This window comes from Convolutriloba macropyga, chromosome 5 (assembly GCF_964194025.1).
Source record: "Convolutriloba macropyga chromosome 5, txConMacr16.3, whole genome shotgun sequence".
Classification (NCBI taxonomy): Eukaryota; Metazoa; Xenacoelomorpha; order Acoela; family Convolutidae; genus Convolutriloba; species Convolutriloba macropyga.
Genome location: NC_134472.1, coordinates 55,225,955 through 55,251,638, shown reverse-complemented (window position 1 = coordinate 55,251,638; position 25,684 = coordinate 55,225,955). Strand labels below are relative to the sequence as shown.

Here is a 25,684-nt window from a genome sequence, read left to right as displayed (position 1 = left end):
CTTTCCTCAGGGGTTGAACTTTCTATGCAAAATGGAAGTTACAAGTACGCAAGCAGAAATTTAAATTGCTGAATCGCATATTAAGCAACACTTCTAAGCGGGGTCAAGTTGAGCATCTTATTTTTTGTGCAGTAAAAATCAATTAGGAATAAATACTAATCAAAAATTATTGGGACCTGAGCAGAGTACTGGCCGTCCAAAAAAACAGACTGTCTTTAGACTTATTCAGCGCTTAGTTGCTCCGCCACCCAACTCCGAGGCTTGAAGTGCGCTTGAAAACACCTCTGATGAGACCATCGCAGAACACAAGTGATGTTGGATCAGACAAGTTACCGCCGAATGTCCAGATTTCCAAGACATTTTTGTCCAGATAAGTCCAGATTGTTGTCCAGGCATTCGTGCACATGAAATTGTCTCTAATAAGACCATCACAGATAGAGATTATCTCCGATTGAATATGGTGGTCAAGCAGTGTGATACCTTCAAAACTGATTTTCATATCACTGTCTAGACCATCATACGGTCAGAAAAGGGCGTTGTTTTACCGCTCGGGTGGTTTCCTCTATAGTTAATCTTTCAAACTCCAACCTCGTCGGTTTAATGGCCTTACAGAAAAAAGTCAGGAGAAAATCACCAACCCACACTGGAAAATCTCCACCAATTGTTCGTTGGGTTTAAGTTTTTTTCAAAAGTTTGACCTTTTAACATTTTTGTGATCAAATTGGTCAGACAGACAAATGTACAGCTAGAAATCAGTTGGCTCGCACAGCACGCTATCGCTATTGATTTAAACTGAATTTCGCTTGACAAAAAATGAACTACGAAACGCTTCTAAATTCTCTTGGCGATGACTCTTACCCTGTTACAACACTACTTCAGCATATTTGCAAAGATCTTAATGACAAAAATACCCAAATAGAATACCTACAAAGTGAAGTTCAATACTTAAAACAAAAAGTTAATGAGATTGAACGTTACCAATCCAAAGACTGTATTATTTTTCGGAAATTACCCCTTATATCCAACACAAATGGTACTGATGACGTGATCTACTTTATCAACAATGCACTGGGAGTATTACTGGGCCATCGGGATCTGGTTGCATGTCACGAGCTGGGAGCTGTCAGGAACCCTCGACGACCACCGCCCATTATTGTAAAGTTCAATAATTTTGATTTAAAAAATCGAATTTGGGGCCGAAAAAAATTATTAAGAAATTTCCGAAACCCTCATAACGATGAATCTGTATATATGGATGAACGCTTAACCGAAGTTGACGAAGAACTTCTTATGTATGCGAGTGATCTAGGATTTCGAATTTCTACGATCAACTCAAAACCACAGGTTATAATTAAAACAGGTAAAAATAACATCGATTTTCACACTATTATGAGTAAAAAAGATATTGATGAATTATCAGCAAAAGGCATCCTGCTTTAGAAGTCCAGAAGTGATCAACCAAGTGGAAAATCGGGGACTGAAAGCACCATATCAAATAAAACAGTGGGGACAACATCAAATGTTAATGATGTTCAGTGCTTAAATTTCAGTAACAATCAGGTTACACCCTTCAGGCCGTCCAAACGTGGCTTACCTAAACCCAGTCCCGTGACAAATTCCACTCTCATAGATCAACTTAAAGGAATGATAAATGATGATCAAAAAATGGAAGACTTCATTAAAGGCCTACTGAGTAACTCTCCACACCGGAAAATTCCATGCGAATCTTCAAATTTAACAGCGGATCAGTTTGATCGGGCGGCGCTGCTGGGCTAGCTTTCAATGAAACTGTACTAACTAAACGCTTCCTGTTATGATTAAAGAACATCAATTGGGAGACATCGAAAAGCAATCAATACTTTTTTTAAATATACGATCTCTACGTAACCATCATGACCAACTCTGCTGTCTAATCGAAAAATTCAAAACCAAACCAATTGCAATAGGATTAGGCGAAACTTGGTTAACAGACTATGATCCTATTGATTCTTTTAAAATTGACGGATATTTACCACTTATCACAGAAAATAGAGAAACTAAAAAAGGAGGTGGTCTGGTTTTTTTATACGCAATGATTTTACAGGCGAACAGTTCACCGTTAAAAAAGAGAAAAAAACTTGAAAACTATTCGATTAAACTTACGAATACCCAAAATAACTTTGAATTAATCTTTCACATCATGTATAGACCACCATCAACGAAAAACTCCAATTTCTTGGTTTTATTTGATGAACTACTTGAACAACTGGAAGTTGGAAATAAAAATATGATTCTATGCGGCGATTTTAACAAAAATATTAGCGGAAACAATAATCAATTGAAAAACTATAAAAACTTGCTGGAAAATCTTGGTCTTCAAGTTAACAATTTAGAGCCAACTCGTGTGACAGCCACTACAAGTACCTGCGTTGATCATATGATAAGCAATTCTCAATATGAAAATAAAACAATTGAAAGCAACATAAGTGATCATTTTCCAATATTAACTCTCTTAGATGAAAAAGGTTGTCCATCTGTCATGGATGCACAAAATAAGAAAATTACAACATGGGTTCGAAATCAAAGTTTTTTAAAAAATAATTTCGTTTTAATAAGATATCTGTTTTTTCTCAATCACATGTTACAAAAAATTGAATTTCACTGGTCAATTGATAAGAAATTACAAACAATAACAGAAAATTTCCATGTAGCTTTGGATAGATTTGCGCCATACAAAAAGATCAATTTTTCTAAAAAATCTTGGATTAATAAAGAATGTCGAAAACAAAGACAGAAAAAAAACCAACTCTTTAAACAATGGATCAACCCATCCACGGAGAATCGGGATAAATATAAAACACAGAGAAACGTCTGTGATAAGACAATCAGAAATGCAAAAAGTGCTTTCAATGATCAAAAGACAACCAATATAGAAAATTTGAGAAAAATTTTCTCGATACTGAGAAATCTTTGGTCAAAAACCAGGCAAGACACATACTGTAAACTTACAGCGGATGATTTCAATGATTTTTTCTCAATAATAGGTGAAAAACTGGCGAATAATTTTGGAGAAAATTTACAAATCAAGTCTAATAGATTTGAAAAAACATTTGTTTTTAACCCCGTGACGATTAACGAAACTTCAACTGCAATTAAAAATTTGAAGAACAGCAAAAGCGTTGGTCATGATGGGATAAGTAACATAACACTGAAACAAGCACTATCCGTAAAAAGTCAACCACTTACGGAAGTTTTCAATCAAGGCTACTTTGAAGAACACTATCCAGAGGCTCTTAAAGTTGCACGCGTAATTCCAATTCATAAAAACGGCTCAGTTCATGATCCGGGAAATTATTGACCTATCAGTTTACTACCCTCTATAGACAAGGTTTTTGAAAAAAATTTATTCAACCGAATGATGTCTTTCCTGCGCAAAAGCAAAAATAATTAGTGAAAAACAATACGGATTTCGGCCGAAACATTCATGTGTTCATGCCTTGCTAGATTTTACTGAAAAATGGCTCAAAAACATGGATAATAAACTAACAAGTCAGTCCTGTTTTATTGATCTAAGCAAAGCCTTTGATACTATTAAGCATGAAAGGCTGATATCTAAACTAGAGTTTTGCGGTTTTCGAGGAAAATTTCTGAATCTTATCAAAAGCTATTTAGCAAACAGATATCAGTTCGTTGAACTTGATAGGCGTTGGTCAGAGAAAAAGATGATAAAATATGGTCTTCCATAGGGATCCGTTTTGGGACCCCTTTTGTTTCTTATCTACATAAATGATTTGCCCGAAAACATCGGTGACGCTGACTCAGTCCTCTATGCAGACGATGCTACAATTTTTAGTAGCAAAAAAGATGAATTTCTAGACTCTCTCAAACGAAGTGAAAAATGGTTTCGCGAAAATGCATTAAGCATTAATCCAGAAAAATGCAGTTTGGTTTCTTTTGGCAACAATCAACTCTCTACGATTACCTATGCATCACAAAAAATTGAAAACATCTTAGAAACAAAATACTTGGGTATTATTATTGATTAGAATCTTGCCATTAAAAATCAGATAGAGAAAATTGCTAACAAGTTGCGAAAATTCAATGGCATACTATACAAAACCAGAGACTATTTCAGCAAAAGTTAGCTTTTCATGTTTTATGATGCATATGCTAAATCAATTATCGAATACGGAATTTTGATTTATGGCAGTGCCTCGAAATGTGACTTAGAAACAATACACATTATACAAAAACGGATTTTAAGAACAATTCTATGGAAAAAGTTTTGTGATTGGACACAAGAGGAAGTTATCCAATACAAAATTTATTCCGTCTAGGAGCTCTATGCAGCACATCTTTTTAAGGAAGTTTTTAACCAGATTAGGGATAACTCACCTATGAAACTCTTAGATTGAGATGAAATGCTTGGTGAGACGAACAGCTGCCAATATTTTACCAACAATTAGTTTTAAAACTAAAAAAATGGAAAAATCACTCACGCGAAAACTTACGATAGGTTACAACTTTTTAATGAGTAATAAGTTAATTCCCCCAAACTTCAAAAAAATAACGCAACCCCAATTCAAAAGTTTTTTCAAGAACTTCACAGATAACTATATCTTCGATAATAGAACTATTTTTGATTTGCTTTACAAAGATGTCACCCAAAATCATTTTAGATTTTCTGGGATCTCCGCTTGATGAGTGGAACAACTCTTCGATGATCCTTCCAGTTGTTAAATCTGAAGTTAATGTAAATTTATAATTTACTGTTACTTTTATACAACAGCTGTTAAATAAATAAATAAATAAATAAATTGCTGAGCATTCGAAAAGTTTCTTTCATGAAAATATCGCTGCCTCTACGTATTGCTTGGCCGGATTAGTGGCCACTCAAAATATCGCTGATCAGATTATGCCAGACGGAAGTAACTTTTTGATAGAGAAGTTCCAAATCTTTTGTTCAAGAACCAATACACTCAATACACCCAAATATCACTCATGAATCCATACCACTCAATGTAAATTGGAACCTGAGCAGATTACTTGCCGTCCAAAGATCAGACTGCCTTTAAACCCATTCACTCGGGTTTGTTTCTCTTATAGATAACCTTTCAAACTCCAACTTCGTCGGTTTTCTGACCACACGGGAAAAAAGTCAAGGGAATATCACCAACCCATACGGGAAAATAACCAAATATTGACTGTTGGTTTTTTGTTTTTCATTTAAGTTTTCACCTTTGAAAGGAATTGTGAACAGACTATTGTGCATTCGAAATTTTCCTCTGATCAGACTATCGCTGGTTTTGAGCAATGTTTGGTCAGAGTGGTGTGCGCTTAAAATGTCGCTGATCAGACTATCCTAAACGGAAGTAACTTCTGGTAAAAGAAGTTCCAAATCTTTTGTTTAAGAATCAATACACTCAATACACTCAAATATCACGCATGAATCAATATCATTCAATGTAAATTGGGACTTTAGTAGAGTAGTTCAAGCGGAGACCTTGACACGTAATTCAAGCGCACGATGAGCAAGTGTGCAATCGAAGATGGTCTGATCAGAGGTCACTATCCAGTCTGGACACCTCGAGCTGAGATATGACAATATAACCCCACTCCCGTTCTTGGATAATAAAATCGATACCTTATCTATTGATGATTTATTAGATACATTTTTTACAACTGAAGAGTAGCTCACATAATGTGAGAAGGTAGACGGACGTTCCTGTCCAAACATCAGAATGTACAGTTTAATACAATTTTTGTGTGCCGCCGTAATCTTTGACATTCCTTGTCATTCTATATTTTTCTCTTCAAGCGTTCACAAATAAAGTAAATTATTCAAACGTACTGAGAGGGATAGCTTTAACGTTGAGGGGAGCAGAAAACGTTCACCTACTCAAACTCACCTCTTTTGGTGTATTACCAACAACGTTCAGCGTTTTAAAATCATTTCTTACTTAATTATGCGTCGAAATGCACTGCGGCCTCGCCATTGTATAAATTGTTTTAAAAAATTCTTAGAATTTTAATTTCATTCATTGAGTTTTAATCGGATGAAGAATGTTTTTTAATTGACCCCCTGCATTTTCATAACCTGTTGGCACACCAATCAAGTTCAATTTCATTATTCTCGTCAGGCTGTGATCGATTCAAGAAGATATTCAGCTTTTCATTTTCAAGTGGCTGTTTATAAAACTCGAAGTTCTGCAGATTTAAATTGTCTCCCAATTTAGCCTTGAAGTTGTTTTCACGCAGCTGCAGTTTTTTCAGCTTTACTCCTGAAAGTAGTAACCCAGGTTGCCCGACCTTGAAAAATTTCGTAGTACGGCACCTTATAGGTCTTAGATAAACAACGTACTAAGATCTTATTAGTAAGGCGGTACTAAGATTACCGATAATTAAGGCTGTATCAAGATTAATAAGGAGCCGTACTAAGGCCGTACCAAGTTGAATAAGGTGCCCTAAAATAAGGAAATAGAATGACAGCTGTCGGGGAAACTATCTAGTCAAGTTAAAAACTGACATTTTGAGAATTTTAACAACATGAAAAGAGTTCGATAACATATGAGTTCAAACGACTGCTTTTATAGTGAAACCTCCTATAGTATAATTATGTCGAAATTATAGATCATTCTACTATCGTACTACTGCGTCCGATCAAACCGATATAATTTTGTTTTGTGTAGACATTTTGTTGATCAAGAGGGTGTAAGCCTTGGCACATTTTTTTCAGAATCACGTAGACACTACGCAAAATGTCAAAAGTAGAGAGCGTAAATTCCACTCGAACATTTTTTTTTGAAAAAAAATTTTATCCGTATTACAACGAGCTACGTTTGCGCTCACAAGAGAAAAAATTTTCTCGTGTATTTAACATTACGGGGCCAACGTCGGATTACTCGAGTAAATGTACTCGATTTTGTCACTTTTCTACGTTCTAAATAACTCTTTTCAGCATAACCAGGATAGTGTTCATTATACCGAAATAAATGAATACCTGATTGGTGATTAAATTCAGAAATGTCCCTCTCGATACTAGTTGTGGATTAAAGGGCAATTAACAGGGTCTCAAATTGCAAAAAGAATCGGGCAAAAAATTTCTAGGCTTACTATAAGCTCAATATTGTGTAAATGGGTTTTATTCATCCGTCAATACTAGAGGCAAAATGTAGGCCTGTGACGAAATTTACATTTTCGGACAGTGGTCACGTAATGAAGTCGTACATTTTATCGTGTATATGAAATAGTGAGGTAAAATTAATGATGAGAAAGAATTGAACTTTGATATTCAATTTTTTTTTATCATAATGGCTTATGCCAGCATGATTAGTTGCAGCAAAACAAAGTATATAGATAGCTGAAAAACACTGAAGTTAAATTTGCTTTACCGTGCAAATGTCGTTCTTCGCAGAAGTCTTCAAGCCTAGTCTTTCGCTTGGTACAAGAATGTAATCAATTCTAAATCTTGATTAATTTCGAAATTCAATTGTTTTGATAACTTTATAACTTTATAACATCATTTGTTATAAAGTTATGTCTTTATAGAGTTATAAAAGTTTATAACATCATTTTTCGTTATGAATCAGGATTTTATGGTTTAGGATTTCAATAGAGTGTTTTCAATGGTACGACTACAATTCAAAAACTGATTACCAAATTAGATCATTACGAACTAACTGTTGCTCAATATTATAGAGTTTACTCTTGATGACGAGTTTACTATAAAAAACACACTAATTCAAACGAGCAAATTATTCATTTAAATGGAATAGCTTGACAAGTGAAGTGTAATGCGACATTCAATCAATTTAATATTCATTTGTTCATGCTTTTCAATGTTTTTAGTAACTTTTATTAGTTCCTGATTATCAGACCTGAAACAGAAATCAAACTCAAATTGCCAAAATTCGAATCAGATTCTGTATGATTGGCCTGCGATCAACTCTGTTGTTAATACAGGTATTTCGACAAAAATTCGGCACAGCTAAAATAATTTAATGACGCCAAGATTACAAGATTACACTGAAAAGAGGAATTTATTGGAATTAAAGGCCATTTGTCAAATTACTCCTCTAAGGACAATCAAAGGTGCATTTTTGCTTTTTAAACCCACGTGAACACCAGTAGAAATCCTCTTGTTGGTTTTACGGAAGCCTAGCATAGTTTTGATACTAATGTTTTCGGTGAAACCATTCCAGAGGCCAACTGATAGTCTAAATTATATGAAATTATCCAAAATTTAAATTATCTTGCCTTTACAAAGCAAACTTGTTAGTAGTGTGAAATTTGGTCTATAATTAACCAAAGGCCTAGTGTCTCTTTGGATATGAACAGGTCTCCTAATTCTGATTATTAGTTTCAGCTAATAACAAAAAACTCGGACATTGGCCATGTACTGACGCTGGATTTTCAACTGTTGCACCTTCTTTATTAGATTTTCAACTGTTGCTCCATAAAGCTATTGCAAAAATATTTTTTTATTTGAGTAGCTGCTTTGTTTACATTAAAAATTTATAGCCGCTTGCTTTGTTATGAATCAGAGTTTCACGGCTTAAGATATCAATGTACTGATTTCAAAGATACAATTACGATCCGAAAATTAATTAACAAATTAGAACACTAACAATTAATTGTTGCTCATTTTTGCAAGGGGTAGTGTTAAAGCCAAGCATACCATAAAAAACACACCAATTCAAATGGGCATATTATGCAATTGATTGGATTCGCTTCAAAAGTAAAGTGTAATGCGACATTCAATTATATTAATATTGATTTGTTCACGTAGTCAACGCCTTTAAAATTTTTATTAGCTCCTGATTATCAGAATTTTAACGAAAATCAAAATTAAGTTGCCTAGATTTGAGTCTCATTCTGTATGATTGATTCAAATTTTTAATGTTCTCGCCTTGGCAAAACAAATTTGTCAGTAGTGTAAAATTGGTTATATAGTTACTCCAAGTCCTAGTTTCTCTTTTGGTTATGATACAGTTTCATATTTTTGATTTTTAGTTTCAGCCTATAACAAATTTGGATGTTGGTTAAGTACGGACCGTAGATTTTAACTCTTTCCCTAATTTAGTATTAGATTTTTAACTGTTACATTATTGGTCTATTGCAAAAAACTTCAAAATTTTTTTTGGCTTTAGCAGCTGCCTTTGTTTACTGTAAAAATTTTGTAACACCATTCTTCGTTATGAATCAGGACTTTTCAGTTTAGGATTTCAATTGATTGATTTCTGTGGTACAACTACAATTCAAAAATGATTACCATTTCAGATCAATAAAAACTAACTGCTGCTGCTCAATTTTATAAAGTTTACTGTTGATGCCGAGCTTACTATAAAGAAACACACTGATTCAAACGGATATATTGTTTTTTAAATAGAATAGCTTGACAAGTGAAGTCTAATTCGAAATTCAATCAATTTAATATTCATTTGTTCATGCTTTTCAACGTCTTTAGTAGCTTTTATTAGTTCCCGATTATCAGACGAGAAACGAAAATCAAACACAAATTGTCCAAGACTTGAATAAGATTTTGTATGATTGGCTTGCGATTAACTCTGACTCCAGGATTACAAAGTTATATACTGAAAGGGTAGAATTACGAGAGTTAATCACACTTTTTCAAATGCCTCATCTAAAACCAGTCAAGGGTGCATTTTTCAACTTTAAACCAACGTGACTACCAGTAGAAATCTTGCTGATTTTAACGAAGCCTTGCATAGTTTTGATACTGATGTTATCGAAACCAATTCGGAGGCCAAGTGGTGTTCTAAACTATAAAAAATTATCCAAAAATTTAATTACCCTGCTTTTACAAAGCAAATTTGTTAGTAGTGTGACAATTGGTCCAAACATAACCAAAGGCCTAGTGAATCTTTGGAAATGAACAGATCTCCTAATTGTGGTTATTAGTTTCAGCTAATAACAAAAAACTCAGACGTTGACCATGTACGGACACTGGATTTTCAACTGTTGCTCCTTCTTTATAAGATTTTCAACTGTTTCTCCATAGAGCTATTGCAAAAAAGTCTTAGTAAACTTTTTTGATTTGAGCAGCTGGTTTGTTTAAACTAAAAAATTTGTAGCGATATTCATTGTTATGAATCAAGGTTTCACGGCTTAAGTTTTCAACGGAGTGATTTTTATGGTACAATTACGATCCAAAAATTGGTTATCAAATTTGAACATTAGGAAATAATTGTTGCTCATTTTTTCAAAGTTTAATATTAAAGTCAAGCATACTATAAAACCACACCAATTCAAATGGGCATATATTGTAGTTGATTGGATTAGCTTGACAAGTAAAGTGTAATGCGACATTCAATTAATTTAATAATTATTTGTTCAGGTGTCAACGTCTTTAGTAATTTTTATTAGTTCCTGATTATCAGAATTGTAACAAAAATCAATTTTATATTGCCTAGATTCGAATCACATTCTGTATGATTGATTCAAAATTTTAGTTTTCTCGTCTTGGCAAACCAAATTTGTTAGTGCTGTGAAATTTTTTCTATTGTTACTCAAAGTCCTACTTTCTTTTTTGCTATGAACCAGTTTCCTATTTTTGATTATTAGTTTCAGCATGTAACAGAAAATTAGACATTGGCTAAGTACGGACCTTGGATATCAACTGTTTCCGTAATTTAGTATTAGATTTTTAACTGTTAACTGTTACATCATTGATCTATTGCAAAAACTTTCGGAACATTATTTGGCTTGAGGAGTTGGTTTGTTTACACTAAAAACTTTGTAACTCATTTCTTCGTTATGAATCAAGACTTTATAGTTTATGATTTAAATCGGTTGATTTTTGTGGTACAACTAGGATTCGAAATTGATTACCATTTTGATCATTAAGAACTAACTGCTGCTCAATTTTATAACAATTACTGTTGATGCCGAGCTTACTAAAAAACACACTATTTCAAACGGGCAAATTATTCATTCGAATGAAATAGCACGACAATTGAAGTGTAATGCGACATTCAATCAATTTAATATTCATTTTTTCATGCTTTTCAATGATTTTAGTTACTTTTAGTAGTTCCCGATTATCAGACGAGAAACAAAAATCCAAAACAATATTTCCAAAACTTTAATAAGCTTCTGTATGATTGGCTTGCTATTAACTCTGTTGTTAATACAGGTAATTTGACGAAAATTCTGCACATCAAAAAAACTTTCTCTGACGCCTAGATTACAAAATTATGTACTGAAAAGACTAGGTTACGAGAGTTAATCACATTTATTCAAATCCTCTATCAAAAATTAGTCAAGGGTGCATTTTTCCTTTTTAAACCAACGTGACTACCAGTAGAAATCTTGTTTGTTTTAACAAATCCTTGCATAGTTTTGATTCTGATGTTATTGAAACCAATTCAGATGCAAAGTGGTGTTCTAAACTATACGAAATTATCCGAAATTTTATTTTTCCTGCCTTTACAAAGCAAACTTGTTAGTAGTGTGAAATTTGGTCCATAAACAACCAAAGGCCTAGCGACCCTTTGGATACGAAAAAGTCTGCTAATTGTGGTTATTAGTTTCAGCTAATATCAAAAAACTTGGACCTTGGCTTTGTAAGAACACTGGATGTTCAACTGTTGCACCTTCTTTATTAGATTTTCAACTGTTGCTCCATAGAGCTATTGCAAAAAAATCTTAAAAATTTTTCTGATTTGAGCAGCTGGTTTGTTTAAATTATAAAATTTATAGCAATCTTCTTTGTAATGAATCACGGTTTCACGGTTTAAGTTTTCAACGGCGTGATTTTTTTGGTACAATTACGATCGAAAAATTGATTAATAATTTAGAACATTAGGAATTAATTGTTGCTCATTTTTTTAAAGTTTAGAGTTAAAGCCAAGCATACTATGAAAACACAACAATTCATATGGGCATATTATGTAGTTGATAGGACTAGCTTGACAAGTAAATTGTATTGCGACATTCAATTAAATTAATATTGATTTGTTCACGTGTCACGATCTTTAGTTATTTTCATTAGTTCCTGATTATCAGAATTGTAACAAAATTGAAATTGATATTGCCTAGATTTGAATCACATTCTGTACGATTGATTCAAAATTTTAGTTTTTTCGCCTTGACAAAACACATTGGTTAGTAGTGTGAAATTCTCTCTATAGTTACTCAAAGTCCTAGTTTCTTTTTTGGTTATGATACAGTTTCATATTTTTGATTTTTAGTTTCAACCTATAACAATCTTGGATATTGGTTAAGTACGGACCTTAGATTTTAATTGTTTCCCTAATTTAGTATTAGATTTTTAACTGTTACATCATTGATCTATTGCAAAAAACTTCAAAAAGTTTTTCGGCTGGAGCAGCTGGCCTTGTTGACACTAAAAACTTTGTAACACCATTCTTCGTTATCAATCAGGACTTTATAGTTTAGGATTTCAATGGGTTCATATCAGTAGTATAACTACAATTTAAAACTGTTTACCAATTTAGATCGTTGAGAACTAACTGTTGCTCAATTTTATAAAGCTTATTGTTGATGCCGAGCTTACTATAAAGAAACACACTGATTCAAACGGGCAAACTTTTTAGTTGAATAGAATAGATTGACTAATTGAATCTAATGTGACATTGAATGATTTTTAAATTCAATTTTTCATGTTTTTCAATGTTTTTGGTAACTTTAATTAGTTTTCAATGGAGTGATTTCAATGATACAATAACGATCCTAAAATTGATTAACAAATCAGAATATTAAGAAATAATTGTTGCTCAGTTTTACAAAGGTTATTTTTAAAGCCGAGCATTTTATAAAAATCAAACAAATTTAAATCGGCAAATTATGGAGTTGGATAGATGAGCTTGACAAAAAAAGTGTAATTCGACATTCATTTGAATTAATATTGATTTGTTCAAGTTGTCAACGTATTAGTAATTTTTTTTAGTTCCTTATTATCAGAATTTTAACGAAAATCAAAATTAAGTTGCCTAGATTTGAGTCTCATTCTGTATGATTGATTCAAATTTTTAATGTTCTCGCCTTGGCAAAACAAATTTGTTAGTAGTGTGAAATTGGTTCTATAGTTACTCCAAGTCCTAGTTTCCCTTTTGTTATGTATGAACGAGTTTCCTATTTGTGATCTTTAATTTCAGCCTATAAGAAAAAGTTGGACTTTGGCCACGTACGGACCTTGGATTTTAACTGTTTTCCTCATTTAGTGTTAGACTTTAACAGTTACATCATTGATCTATTGCAAAAAACTTCGAAAATTCTATTGGCTTGAGCAGCTGGCTTTATTTACACTAAAAACTTTGTAACATCATTCTTCGTTATGAATCGGGACTTTATAGTTTAGGATTTCAATGGGTTGACTTCAGTGGTACAACTACAATTCAAAAATGATTATCAATTTAGATCATTCAGAAGTAACTAATGCTCAATTTTATAAAAATTACTGTTGATGCCGAGCTTACTAAAAAGAAACACATTAAATCAAACGGGCAGATTATTTATTTGAATGGAATAACTTGACTAGTGAAGTGTAATGCTACATTCAATGAATTTAATATTCATTTGTTCATGCTTTTCAATGTTTTTAGTAAGTTTTATTAGTTCTCGACTATCATATTTGAAAAACGAAATTCAAAAACGAATTGCCCTAAATTTAAGTCATATTCGTCATGATTGGCTTGCAATGAACGCTGTTATTATTATAGGGTAATTCAATGAAAATTCTGCAGATCTAAATTGCATTCTATGACGCCAAGATTACATTGAAAGGTTGAAATGATAAGAAATAATCACACTTTGTGAAATTCCTCGTCTACAACCAATCAAAAGTGCATTATTTTTTTGAATCAACATGACTACCAGTAGAAATTTTCTTGTTGGTTTCAACAAAGCCTTGCGGAGTTTTGATACTGATGTTATTGAAACCAATTAGGAGGCCAGCTGGTGTTTTAAATTTTTCAAATTATACAAAATTTCAAATTTTTCGCTTTTACAAAGCAAGTTTGTTAGTAGTGTTAAATTGGGTCTATAGTTAATCAAGGGCCTAATTACTATTTTGCTATTGACCAACTTTCTAATTTTGGTTTCTAGTTTAAACTAATAACAAAAATTCGGACATTAGATTTTTAATTGCACCACTCAGTATTAGATTTTCAAATGTTGCACCATTGAGCTATTGCAAAAAAGCTTAAAAAATGTTTTTGATTTGAGCAGCTTGCGTTGTTTACACTAAAAACTTGTTGCATCATTCTTCGTTATGAATAAGGATTTTATGGTCTAGGAATTCAATGGAGTGATCTCAATGGTACAATTACAGTTCAAAAAATGATTACAAAATTGAAACATTAAGATTTAAATGTTGCTGATTTTTTTTTACAAAAGTAACTGTTGAAGCCGAGCTTATTATTAGAGAACACGCTAAATCAAATAGGCATATAATGTAGTTGAATGGATTAGCTTGACAAATATATTGTAATGCGACATTCCTTGAACTTAATACTGATTTGTTCACGCTTGTCAAGGTTTCTAGTAACTTTATTAGTTCCCGATTATCAGACGAGAAACGAAAATCAAAAACAAATTGTCCAAGACTTGAATAGAATTCTGTATGATTGGCTTGCGATTAACTCTGCCGTTAATACAGATAATTTGACTAAAGTTCTGCACATCGAAAATTCTTTCTTTGACGCCAAGATTACAAAGTTGTACTGAAAGGGTGAAGTTACGAGAACTAATCAAACTTTTTCAATTTTTTCATCTACATCCAATCAAGCTTGCTTTTTTTTAAACCAATTTGACCACCAGTAGAGATCTTGATGGTTTTAAGGAAGCCTTGCATAATTTTGATACTGATGTTATTGATACCAATTCAGAGGCCAACTTGTGTCTTAAATTCTATCAAATCATTCAAAATTGTAAATTTCTCCCCTTTACAATGCAAACTTCTTAATAGTGTGGAATTGGGTCTACAGTTACTCAAGCTCCTAGTGAATGTTTTGTTATGAACCCATTTCCTAATTTTAATTTCAGCTATTAATTAAAGCTCTAACAAATTGTGACTGTTCCATTTGAATTTATTTTGGTGTTCCGAGTGAAACAAATTTTTGAACAGCCAAGGCGGACGACTCATTATTGGCATTAAATGAGAGTCGAGTAATGTATCGGTAATCATCAATATAGCTGATAGTACAATTCACAAATGCTAACTGCAAAATGTTAAATCCGGACAGAATTGAAACCGCTGAAACAAACTAGGCGTTGTTTTTTATCATTTCGTTGTGTTTGATAGAAGAATATCCGTTACAGGCAGAGTCGACTAATTTAGATACGTCAATGTTAAGAGATACAAATTTTGCGAGCGTTACATATCCAAGGTTAAATATTAGGAGACGTTTAAATTTTATTTATCAGCAACCTGAAATTAAAACTTTTGAAATTTATTTTAAAAAATTGTTTGAGATTAGAGAAAACACCAAATTGTTTGACATATATCAGGACCTGATATTGGCGCTAGTCTCTAATTTGATTGCAAATCACGGTATGAAACTGTCAACGCCGTTCAAGTAATAACACTCGTCAGTTGTAACGGCAAGAAAAGCAGAAAAGGTAACTTTCTAAATTTTAAGTTTATCACGAATGAAACCATGTTTTTCGGGATGATAGCAATCGTGGAGTTATGACGTTCGGCAACAAATTAAAATTGTTCATGTATTTTGCAAGTGCATATGTTTTAAAGAAATAGTGTGCTAATTTGTGGATTTTGGCGAGAAAGAACAACGACGCTGTATAAGTAACAGTTAATTAGTATAATCGTTCCTCCTTTGTCGTACCCTGTGGTATCCATCCACCACTAGTAACACCATTAGTGTAGTGAATTAATACTCATTCAAATGCAGTACATATATAACCTTTTGTTTCTCACCCCATTCTATCGTACCACGATTGAGTACATCAGTGACAGGTCCTTGCAACCTTGAGCTTGGCCAATACACTGGCAGTGAACTGCCTAATCGCAGTCTGCCTTAAGAAGAGTAATAAACAGTTTGTCACTGAATCTCTTTTACATATAGCTAACGCTTTCATCGGAACGTTTCAACTAGCGATCAAGATATACGTACAACATGGCGCAGTCAGATAAAATAGGACGCACGGCGCTCGGTCTCGAACCCTTCTGGGACAAACCCAGTAGTAATCCACCAATCTCATGGGAGAAATGGAGGAGCCAGCTCAAAATGGCCCTCGTTGCCAAAACTAACATAGAACTGGACGAACTACTCCAAGAGAGACCGACTACAGTCATATACCCCCCCCCCCCCGAACCAGTAGAGGAACAACCCGTCCAAAACCCAACACAGACAATGGAACGAGAACGACTAACAAGGTACAACCAGGCGATAGCCAAATGGAAGAACGAATGCAACCACATCGATCGAATAGGAGTCTTATGCGGCGATAAGCCATGGGACATGGCAGACAGAAAAGCCAAATCATTGATCTACCTCAGCCTCGGAATCGAAGGACGAAAAATGCACGCAAGAAAATTCCCCCACACAAACGTAGAAGCAAAAACCACAATGGAGCTATGGGAAGAATTGGAACTAACTTTCATCCGTCCAAGAAATGTGACCTTCGATAGATATCTACTCTTGACACGTAAACAACACAGAGGTGAAACGATGGAACAATTTCACTCTGCACTCAGATCACTAGCCGAGCACTGTCAACTAGGGGACCTAGAAGATGAACTACTAAGGGACATATTTACCGCAAATATGATAGACCAAGAAATCCAAAAGGAACTCTTGAAAACAACCCTAACTCCCGAAAAAGCCTTAGAATTAGCAGTAAGCATCGAATTAGGCATAAGAAGCCAATTAGCCATCCAGGCAAGACAGCCATCGGATACACCGACCAACCCTTTTATTGGACGAGAAGAACAAGTCATGGAAATTTCCAGCTCACGCTACCGCGGCTCTAATAGACCCCTATCAACATATAGAGGAACAACCAGAAGAATTGGCAGAGTATCGAAGAACAACAACAACAGAACACCAACACACAACTGCAGAAATTGCGGGCAACCATGGGACGCGAACCATCGAACAAAATGCCAAGCAAAAGGCCAAACATGCCGTCGATGCAATAAACAAAATCACTTCGCGAAGGTGTGTAGATCAAACTTGAACAGACCACAACCTAGTAGATCGGTGAACGAGATAGACAACCAAAGCCTAGACCAAACATCACAAGGCATACATATGATTACACATATCCCGGACATCCAATCAACGTACGACGACTCCGCAGACGAATATACAGTAAACATGATGGAAACACCCGACGATTCCACAACACCATCCAAGCTACTCATACAGTACGGGCACAGCAAGTTCTGGGTAATGGTCAACTCAGGGAGCTCCACTAGTATCGTCACTGAACAAATGGCGAAAGACATAGAAGCCAGAGACAGCAACACATGGTGGAGCAGAACAACAAATCCAGTACAATTGAAGAGCTACACGGACACTCCCATAAAGAATCTAGGGACACTTTACTGTGACATCGAGTGCAACGGATGGAAAGCAGGACGTGCGGACATCATAGTCGTACCAAACAAACATCGAGCGATCATAGGAAGGGACCTGTTCAAGCCTCTGGGGATCCAACTAACACAACACGAATCACCAACATCTACAGGTAAGAACATCAACTCAATAGACATATCCCAAACCCCTACAATCAAAGCCGAAATAGCAATTAAATACAAAAAGTTAACATCAAGTATAGGACGCTTCCTACATCATAAAGTAAAATCACAATTTAAGCCAAACTATACTCCGGTCCACCAAAAAGGAAGACGCGTACCACTACATCTCGAGAAACAAGTTGAGGAAGAACTAAAAAACCTACAAAACAACGGACACATAACAAAACTAGACAAATGCAGCGACGAATTTTTCATATCACCAATAGTCATCACAGTGAAAAAGGATAAAACAATAAAACTAGCGATGGACTCAAAAACAATCAACAAAGCAATCCAAAAAACAAATACCAAATGCATAACATCGACTGCCTTATGGACAGCATTGCACAAAAAATCACTCAATCGTCCAACGAAGGAGAAGTCCTATTCTCAACAATAGATTTACGATACGCATACAGCCAGTTACCACTAGATGAAGACACCGCAAAACAATGCAATTTCAATATCATAGGCGGCAAAGCCACAGGAACATATCGATTCAACAATGGATGTTACGGACTCACGGACATGCCAGCAGAATTCCAAAAAGCAATAGACAAAACTCTATACAACCTAACAAACACATTCAGTTTTCTAGACGACATCATCATAGTTACTGGACGTGGCATACAAAACCATAAAGAAAAATTATTCAAATGTTTAGACAGATTAAACGAAGAAAACCTGGCAATAAACCTCAACAAATGTCACTTCGCAAAAGATAAGATAACGTGGCTCGGCTACGAAATAGACAAAAAAGGTATCAAACCAATCGTCTCCAAGACACAAGCTATACTAAACCTGAAAGCACCCACGTCCCACAAACAACTAAAATCATTCTTAGGTAGCGTTCATCATCTAACGAAATTCATACCGAACCTCGCACCCCTATGCCGTGAATTTCGAAATCTATTACAAAAAGATACGAAATATGTTTGGACAAAACATCACCAAACAAAATTTGGAAATATAAAAAATTGCATACGCAACTTAACAGAAAATAAACACTACGACACAAAAAGAAAAACCAGAGTTAAGACAGACGCATCAAGATCAGGCCTAGGAGCAGTTCTAGAACAAGAAACATGCAACGGATGGGAGACAATATCATACGCTTCAAGATTTTTAAATAAAGCGGAGGAAAAATAGAGCATAAACGAACTAGAGTTATTAGGCGTAGTATGGGCGTTAGAACACTTTAAACATTATTTATTAGGCCATCATTTTACAGTACAAACAGATCATAGGGCCCTCCTATCAATCCTCAAGAAACGCTCCATTAAAATTCACCAAAGCCGTTTAACGAGATGGTATGACAGACTAATCCCATTCAACTTTAATATAGAACACATACCAGGAACAAAAATGGGATTAGCAGACTATATGTCTTGCAACCCATCCGAACCGGCAAAACCCCCAAGCACATACGACGAAAGTTTTATGATAGCGCAAATAGACATAATCAAAGAAACATTTCATATAATACGCAAAAGAGGAAGACCAAAGAAACAAAGCAATACTAATACACAACCCAATACTAAAACAACACACAGCGAATCCAGCGTTAATAAAACAAATACCTTGCAATCGCCCCACGATTCCAACCAATCACTGAACTACCAAACAAAACGTCAAAGAGGCAGGCCTAGAAAAACAAAAGTGGAATCGTCGAACGAATCCACACAATTTAAAAACAACACCGACAAACGCCGCACGAATACAAACAAATTACAAACAAACTTGAATTACAACCTACGCAGCAGTTACAAGACATTCCAACCACAAATAAACATATCGAATAATGACGTCATCAAAAACACACAAGACACACAGCAAACGATTACAGAAGCGCATTTGCCAATTAACACAGCTATACTTAAACAGCCTAACTTTAAAAAAACAAACGAAATGGAACACACAACAAACAAACCAAATAGCGCCACCATCAAATCACCAACGCAGAAAACACCATTCTCAATGAGGAACTATCTGAGCCCCACCCCAAATAAGGACGAACATCACCCCACCAGCTCATCGGACGACCGACTCCCTAAAGAACTAGAAAGCATCTTCAACCAACAACTAATAGCAGCAATGATCAACAGGGATACGGTACTACGGGAAATAAGAGACTGCATCCTCAACAACGATCAAGCGCGATGCAAACAACTCAGCAAGCAGATATACGCAAAATGGAACAACTTAAGTGTCAACAACGGCTGCATACTGGTTGACAACAAGCTAGCAATACCAAACATCCTCAAAGACTCCGTAATCGACGTACTCCACTCAACACACCCTGGACCATGGGGCATGACAGAATTGGGACAAAGACTACGGTGGCCATTTATCAATCGAGATTTAATCAATAAATCTAAAACGTGTCGACCCTGTACCGAATTTGGTAAGAACTTAAAAAGCATAATAAAGAAGTCCGATTGTACCACCCTTCCACCGTGCTCTGAACCAAACGAAGAAATACAATTAGATTTCGGCGGACCTATATTCGACGGGCAAGGAAGGGAAGTCTACTTCTTAGCATGCATCGACCGTTTCTCGAAATTTCCAACCCTCAAATTAGTCGCAAACGCAAACGGTCCAAACATAGAAAAGGTTTTAAACAAATATATAACTCAACACGGCGTACCTAGAAATATAAGACTAGATCAAGCCAGATGCCTAAAAGGTAATAAAATTCAACAATTATGTAAACGCTATAACATCAATCTAATATACGCACCGGCCAATGACCATCGCCCCATAGGATTAGTAGAACGTCTAATACAAACCGTTAAGCAACGTTTGGGGTGCATAAAACTTGATCCTAATCAGAAACCGTTCAATATCAAAAACGCCCTCCAAAACCTATCCTTCGAACTACGCACGTGCCGAAAGAAAAATTCTAAACTCTCCCCGTTCGAAGCCCATTACGGACGAAAAGCAAATACCGCACTAACAAATATAACATCAAAACCTAACATAAAAAATCTAAACTGGTCAAATACTTTAAAATATTATTTAGATGACAACATCATAGGAGAGGAGGAACTTATCAGCCAGGACAAATGGTACGACGAGAACTTGGATAGCGACAACGAAGTGAGAGCAACTAAGCAACGTAAACTGCAGGAAGCCAAAGACAATAAAGGCGAAGTACCGCGTATCATAAAACTTCCATCTGCTAACTTCGAACAGCCCCTTGCCAGAAACAGCCCTCGTCTCCAACTAGCCCGCAAAACCCTCGCCGCCTCCCGAAACAAAAAGCAACTCCAAGGCCTGTATGAAGCGATTCCAGAGGGGGCTGCGTTAGTAAAAACAACAGACAGCACCGTGACCATTAAAGTCCCAGGCCAACAAGATACTGTATTAAACAAATCTGATGTAGCAAAATTTGGCACACCCGAGCAACGTCATATCCCTCTCATCAACTTTGCCGCCAGAAAGACCGTGCGCAACCACCATGCAAAGTTCATCCAAAGTATGGAGTCACATGCACAAGACATCAAAAACAAAATAATCGGCCAACGAGCCATACGAAAAAGAGAAACCCCAACGTCAAACGTAGACAAAAAGGCAAAAGCCAATCTCTCCAAAGTCAACAGAATCAAAATCCCTCACAAAAAATGCTACCAACCGTCACCCAAGAAAGGATCCCCCAAAAAGAGAAAGCTCTCAACGGAGTCCTCTCAGGCATCAGATGAAGAACAGGACAACGAGCCCCTCGACACCGACTCTAACCACGAAAGCAAAGCCGCCACCAAACATCACGGAAGCACCTATCTAATTGACTCAACGGAAGCATCCACTAGACGTAGCGCATGGGACAAGAAAAAGCCCAAACGATACGGCGAACTGACAGAGTTGTCTTCATCGGACGAATCACCGGACGTTGGACAACCCAAGAAACGACGCGCTGGCACAAGCATTGCCTCATACTCGCCTCCAAGACAACCCAACACGGGAACAACATTATCGCCGCCACACAGCGTAATCCCGGTGATCACCCCCTATCAAAACCAAATAGCCGAAACCTTCGGTGATCCACTACAAGCCCAAGAAGAGGACGCAGCACACGGAGATGTACTGGCAATCTACGATCAGGACCAGCCCGAACGCCCACTCCAACCCCATGAATTCTAGTCAAGTCCACTATAAACTTTAAAAACTCAACGCATAGTAAGCGTAAAGTTCAAAACTTAGTATGATACTTCTTCATATTACCCACCCTGTCTACATTCATTAAATTCATTTCATCGTTGCTAGCATTTATGTTAACCTGCTTGCAATCTCCTTATATTATCATATCTGTGTTCATTCATATTACGTACTCATCATGTTAAAGCCATCACCTTTCATTCTTATATCAATCGTTGCTTCATATTTAGTACTAAACTTTCTCTAAACGTCATGTCGCACCACTTATGTTAAATTTAGTTAAAACTAAAATTTTCTCTAGAGGGGGAAATGTGGTACCCTGTGGTATCCATCCACCACTAGTAACACCATTAGCGCAGTGAATTAATACTCATTCAAATGCAGTACATATATAACCTTTTGTTTCTCACACCATTCAATCGTACCACGATTGAGTTCATCAGTGACAGGTCCTTGCAACCTTGAGCTTGGCAAATACACTGGCAGTGAACTGCCTAATCGCAGTCTGCCTTAAGAAGAGTAATAAACAGTTTGTCACTGAATCTCTTTTACATATAGCTAACACTTTCATCGGAACGTTTCAACTAGCGATCAAGATATACGTACAACAATTATTATTATTATTATTATTATTATTATTATTATTATTATTATTATTATTATTATTATTATTATTATTATTATTATTATTATTATTATTAGTATTATTATTATGATTTTTAATATTATTTTTATTATCAATATTATTTTTATTATTATTATTATTATTATTATTATTATTATTATTATTTTTGTTATTGCTATTGTTATTTATATTATTATTATTATTATTATTATTATTATTATTATTATTATTATTAGTATTATTATTATTATTATTATTATTATTATTATTATTATTATTATTATTATTATTATTATTATTATTATTATTATTATTATTATTAATATTTTTATTATTGTTATTATAATTTTTATAATTGTTATTATTATTATGATTCTTTTTCTTACTTTTATTCTTTTTATTACCATTACAATTATTACTATTATTATTTATTGTTACTAAATTTATTATTGTTGATATTATTATTATTATTATTTTTATTATTATTATTATTATTATTATTATTATTATTATTATTACTACTACTATTACTATTATTGTTATTTTTATTATTATTATTATTATTATTTTTATTATTATTATTATTATTAGTATTATTTTTATTATGATTATTATATTATTATTAATATTATTATTATTATTATTATTATTATTATTTTTATTATTATTATTATTATTATTATTATTATTATCATTATTATTATTTTTGTTATTGCTATTGTTATTAATAATATTAATATTATTAGTATTATTATTATTATTATTATTATTATTATTATTATTATTATTATTATTATTATTATTATTATTATTATTATTATTATTATTATTATTATTAGTATTATTATTGATATTATAATTATAATTATTATTATTTTTGTTCTTATTATCATTATTATTATTATTATTATTATTATTATTATTATTATTATTATTATTATTATTATTATTATTGTTTTTATTATTGTTATTATTATTATTATTATTATTATTATTATTATTATTATTATTATTATTATTATGATTATTATTATTATTATTATTATTATTATTATTATTATTATTATCTCCTTATATTATCATATCTGTGTTCATTCATATTACGTACTCATCATGTTAAAGACATCACCTTTCATTCTTATATCAATCGTTGCTTCATATTTAGTACTAAACTTTCTCTAAACGTCATGTCGCACCACTTATGTTAAATTTAGTTAAAACTAAAATTTTCTCTAGAGGGGGAAATGTGGTACCCTGTGGTATCCATCCACCACTAGTAACACCATTAGCGCAGTGAATTAATACTCATTCAAATGCAGTACATATATAACCTTTTGTTTCTCACACCATTCAATCGTACCACGATTGAGTTCATCAGTGACAGGTCCTTGCAACCTTGAGCTTGGCAAATACACTGGCAGTGAACTGCCTAATCGCAGTCTGCCTTAAGAAGAGTAATAAACAGTTTGTCACTGAATCTCTTTTACATATAGCTAACACTTTCATCGGAACGTTTCAACTAGCGATCAAGATATACGTACAACAATTATTATTATTATTATTATTATTATTATTATTATTATTATTATTATTATTATTATTATTATTATTATTATTATTATTATTATTATTATTATTATTATTATTATTAGTATTATTATTATGATTTTTAATATTATTTTTATTATCAATATTATTTTTATTATTATTATTATTATTATTATTATTATTATTTTTGTTATTGCTATTGTTATTTATATTATTATTATTATTATTATTATTATTATTATTATTATTATTATTATTATTATTATTATTAGTATTATTATTATTATTATTATTATTATTATTATTATTATTATTATTATTAATATTTTTATTATTGTTATTATAATTTTTATAATTGTTATTATTATTATGATTCTTTTTCTTACTTTTATTCTTTTTATTACCATTACAATTATTACTATTATTATTTATTGTTACTAAATTTATTATTGTTGATATTATTATTATTATTATTTTTATTATTATTATTATTATTATTATTATTATTACTATTACTACTATTACTATTATTGTTATTTTTATTATTATTATTATTATTATTTTTATTATTATTATTATTATTAGTATTATTTTTATTATGATTATTATATTATTATTAATATTATTATTATTATTATTATTATTATTATTATTATTATTATTTTTATTATTATTATTATTATTATTATTATTATTATTATTATCATTATTATTATTTTTGTTATTGCTATTGTTATTAATAATATTAATATTATTAGTATTATTATTATTATTATTATTATTATTGTTATTATTATTATTATTATTATTATTATTATTATAATTATTATTATTATTATTATTATTATTATTATTATTATTATTATTATTAGTATTATTATTGATATTATAATTATAATTATTATTATTTTTGTTCTTATTATTATTATTATTATTATTATTATTATTATTATTATTATTATTATTATTATTATTATTATTATTATTATTATTATTATTATTATTATTATTATTATTATTGTTTTTATTATTGTTATTATTATTATTATTATTATTATTATTATTTTTATTATTATTATTATTATTATTATGATTATTATTATTATTATTATTATTATTATTATTATTATTATTATTATTATTATTATTATTATCTCCTTATATTATCATATCTGTGTTCATTCATATTACGTACTCATCATGTTAAAGACATCACCTTTCATTCTTATATCAATCGTTGCTTCATATTTAGTACTAAACTTTCTCTAAACGTCATGTCGCACCACTTATGTTAAATTTAGTTAAAACTAAAATTTTCTCTAGAGGGGGAAATGTGGTACCCTGTGGTATCCATCCACCACTAGTAACACCATTAGCGCAGTGAATTAATACTCATTCAAATGCAGTACATATATAACCTTTTGTTTCTCACACCATTCAATCGTACCACGATTGAGTTCATCAGTGACAGTTCCTTGCAACCTTGAGCTTGGCAAATACACTGGCAGTGAACTGCCTAATCGCAGTCTGCCTTAAGAAGAGTAATAAACAGTTTGTCACTGAATCTCTTTTACATATAGCTAACACTTTCATCGGAACGTTTCAACTAGCGATCAAGATATACGTACAACAAT

At 32.9% G+C, this 25,684-nt stretch overlaps 1 protein-coding gene across 1 annotated transcript in view; it reads right to left on the bottom strand.

Annotated features, from left to right (window-relative positions):
* LOC142340420 (uncharacterized) overlaps nt 1-15,839 on the bottom strand; it is a 37,007-nt gene extending 21,168 nt beyond the window's left edge. Inside the window, exons 1-2 of the mRNA XM_075390996.1 lie at nt 15,807-15,839; nt 6,077-6,288 (exon numbers count right to left, since the gene is read on the bottom strand). Of these exons, the coding sequence (XP_075247111.1) occupies nt 6,077-6,288; nt 15,807-15,839 (245 nt within the window). The remainder of the gene's footprint in view (nt 1-6,076; nt 6,289-15,806) is intronic.
* Between the last annotated feature and the right edge of the window lie 9,845 nt (nt 15,840-25,684).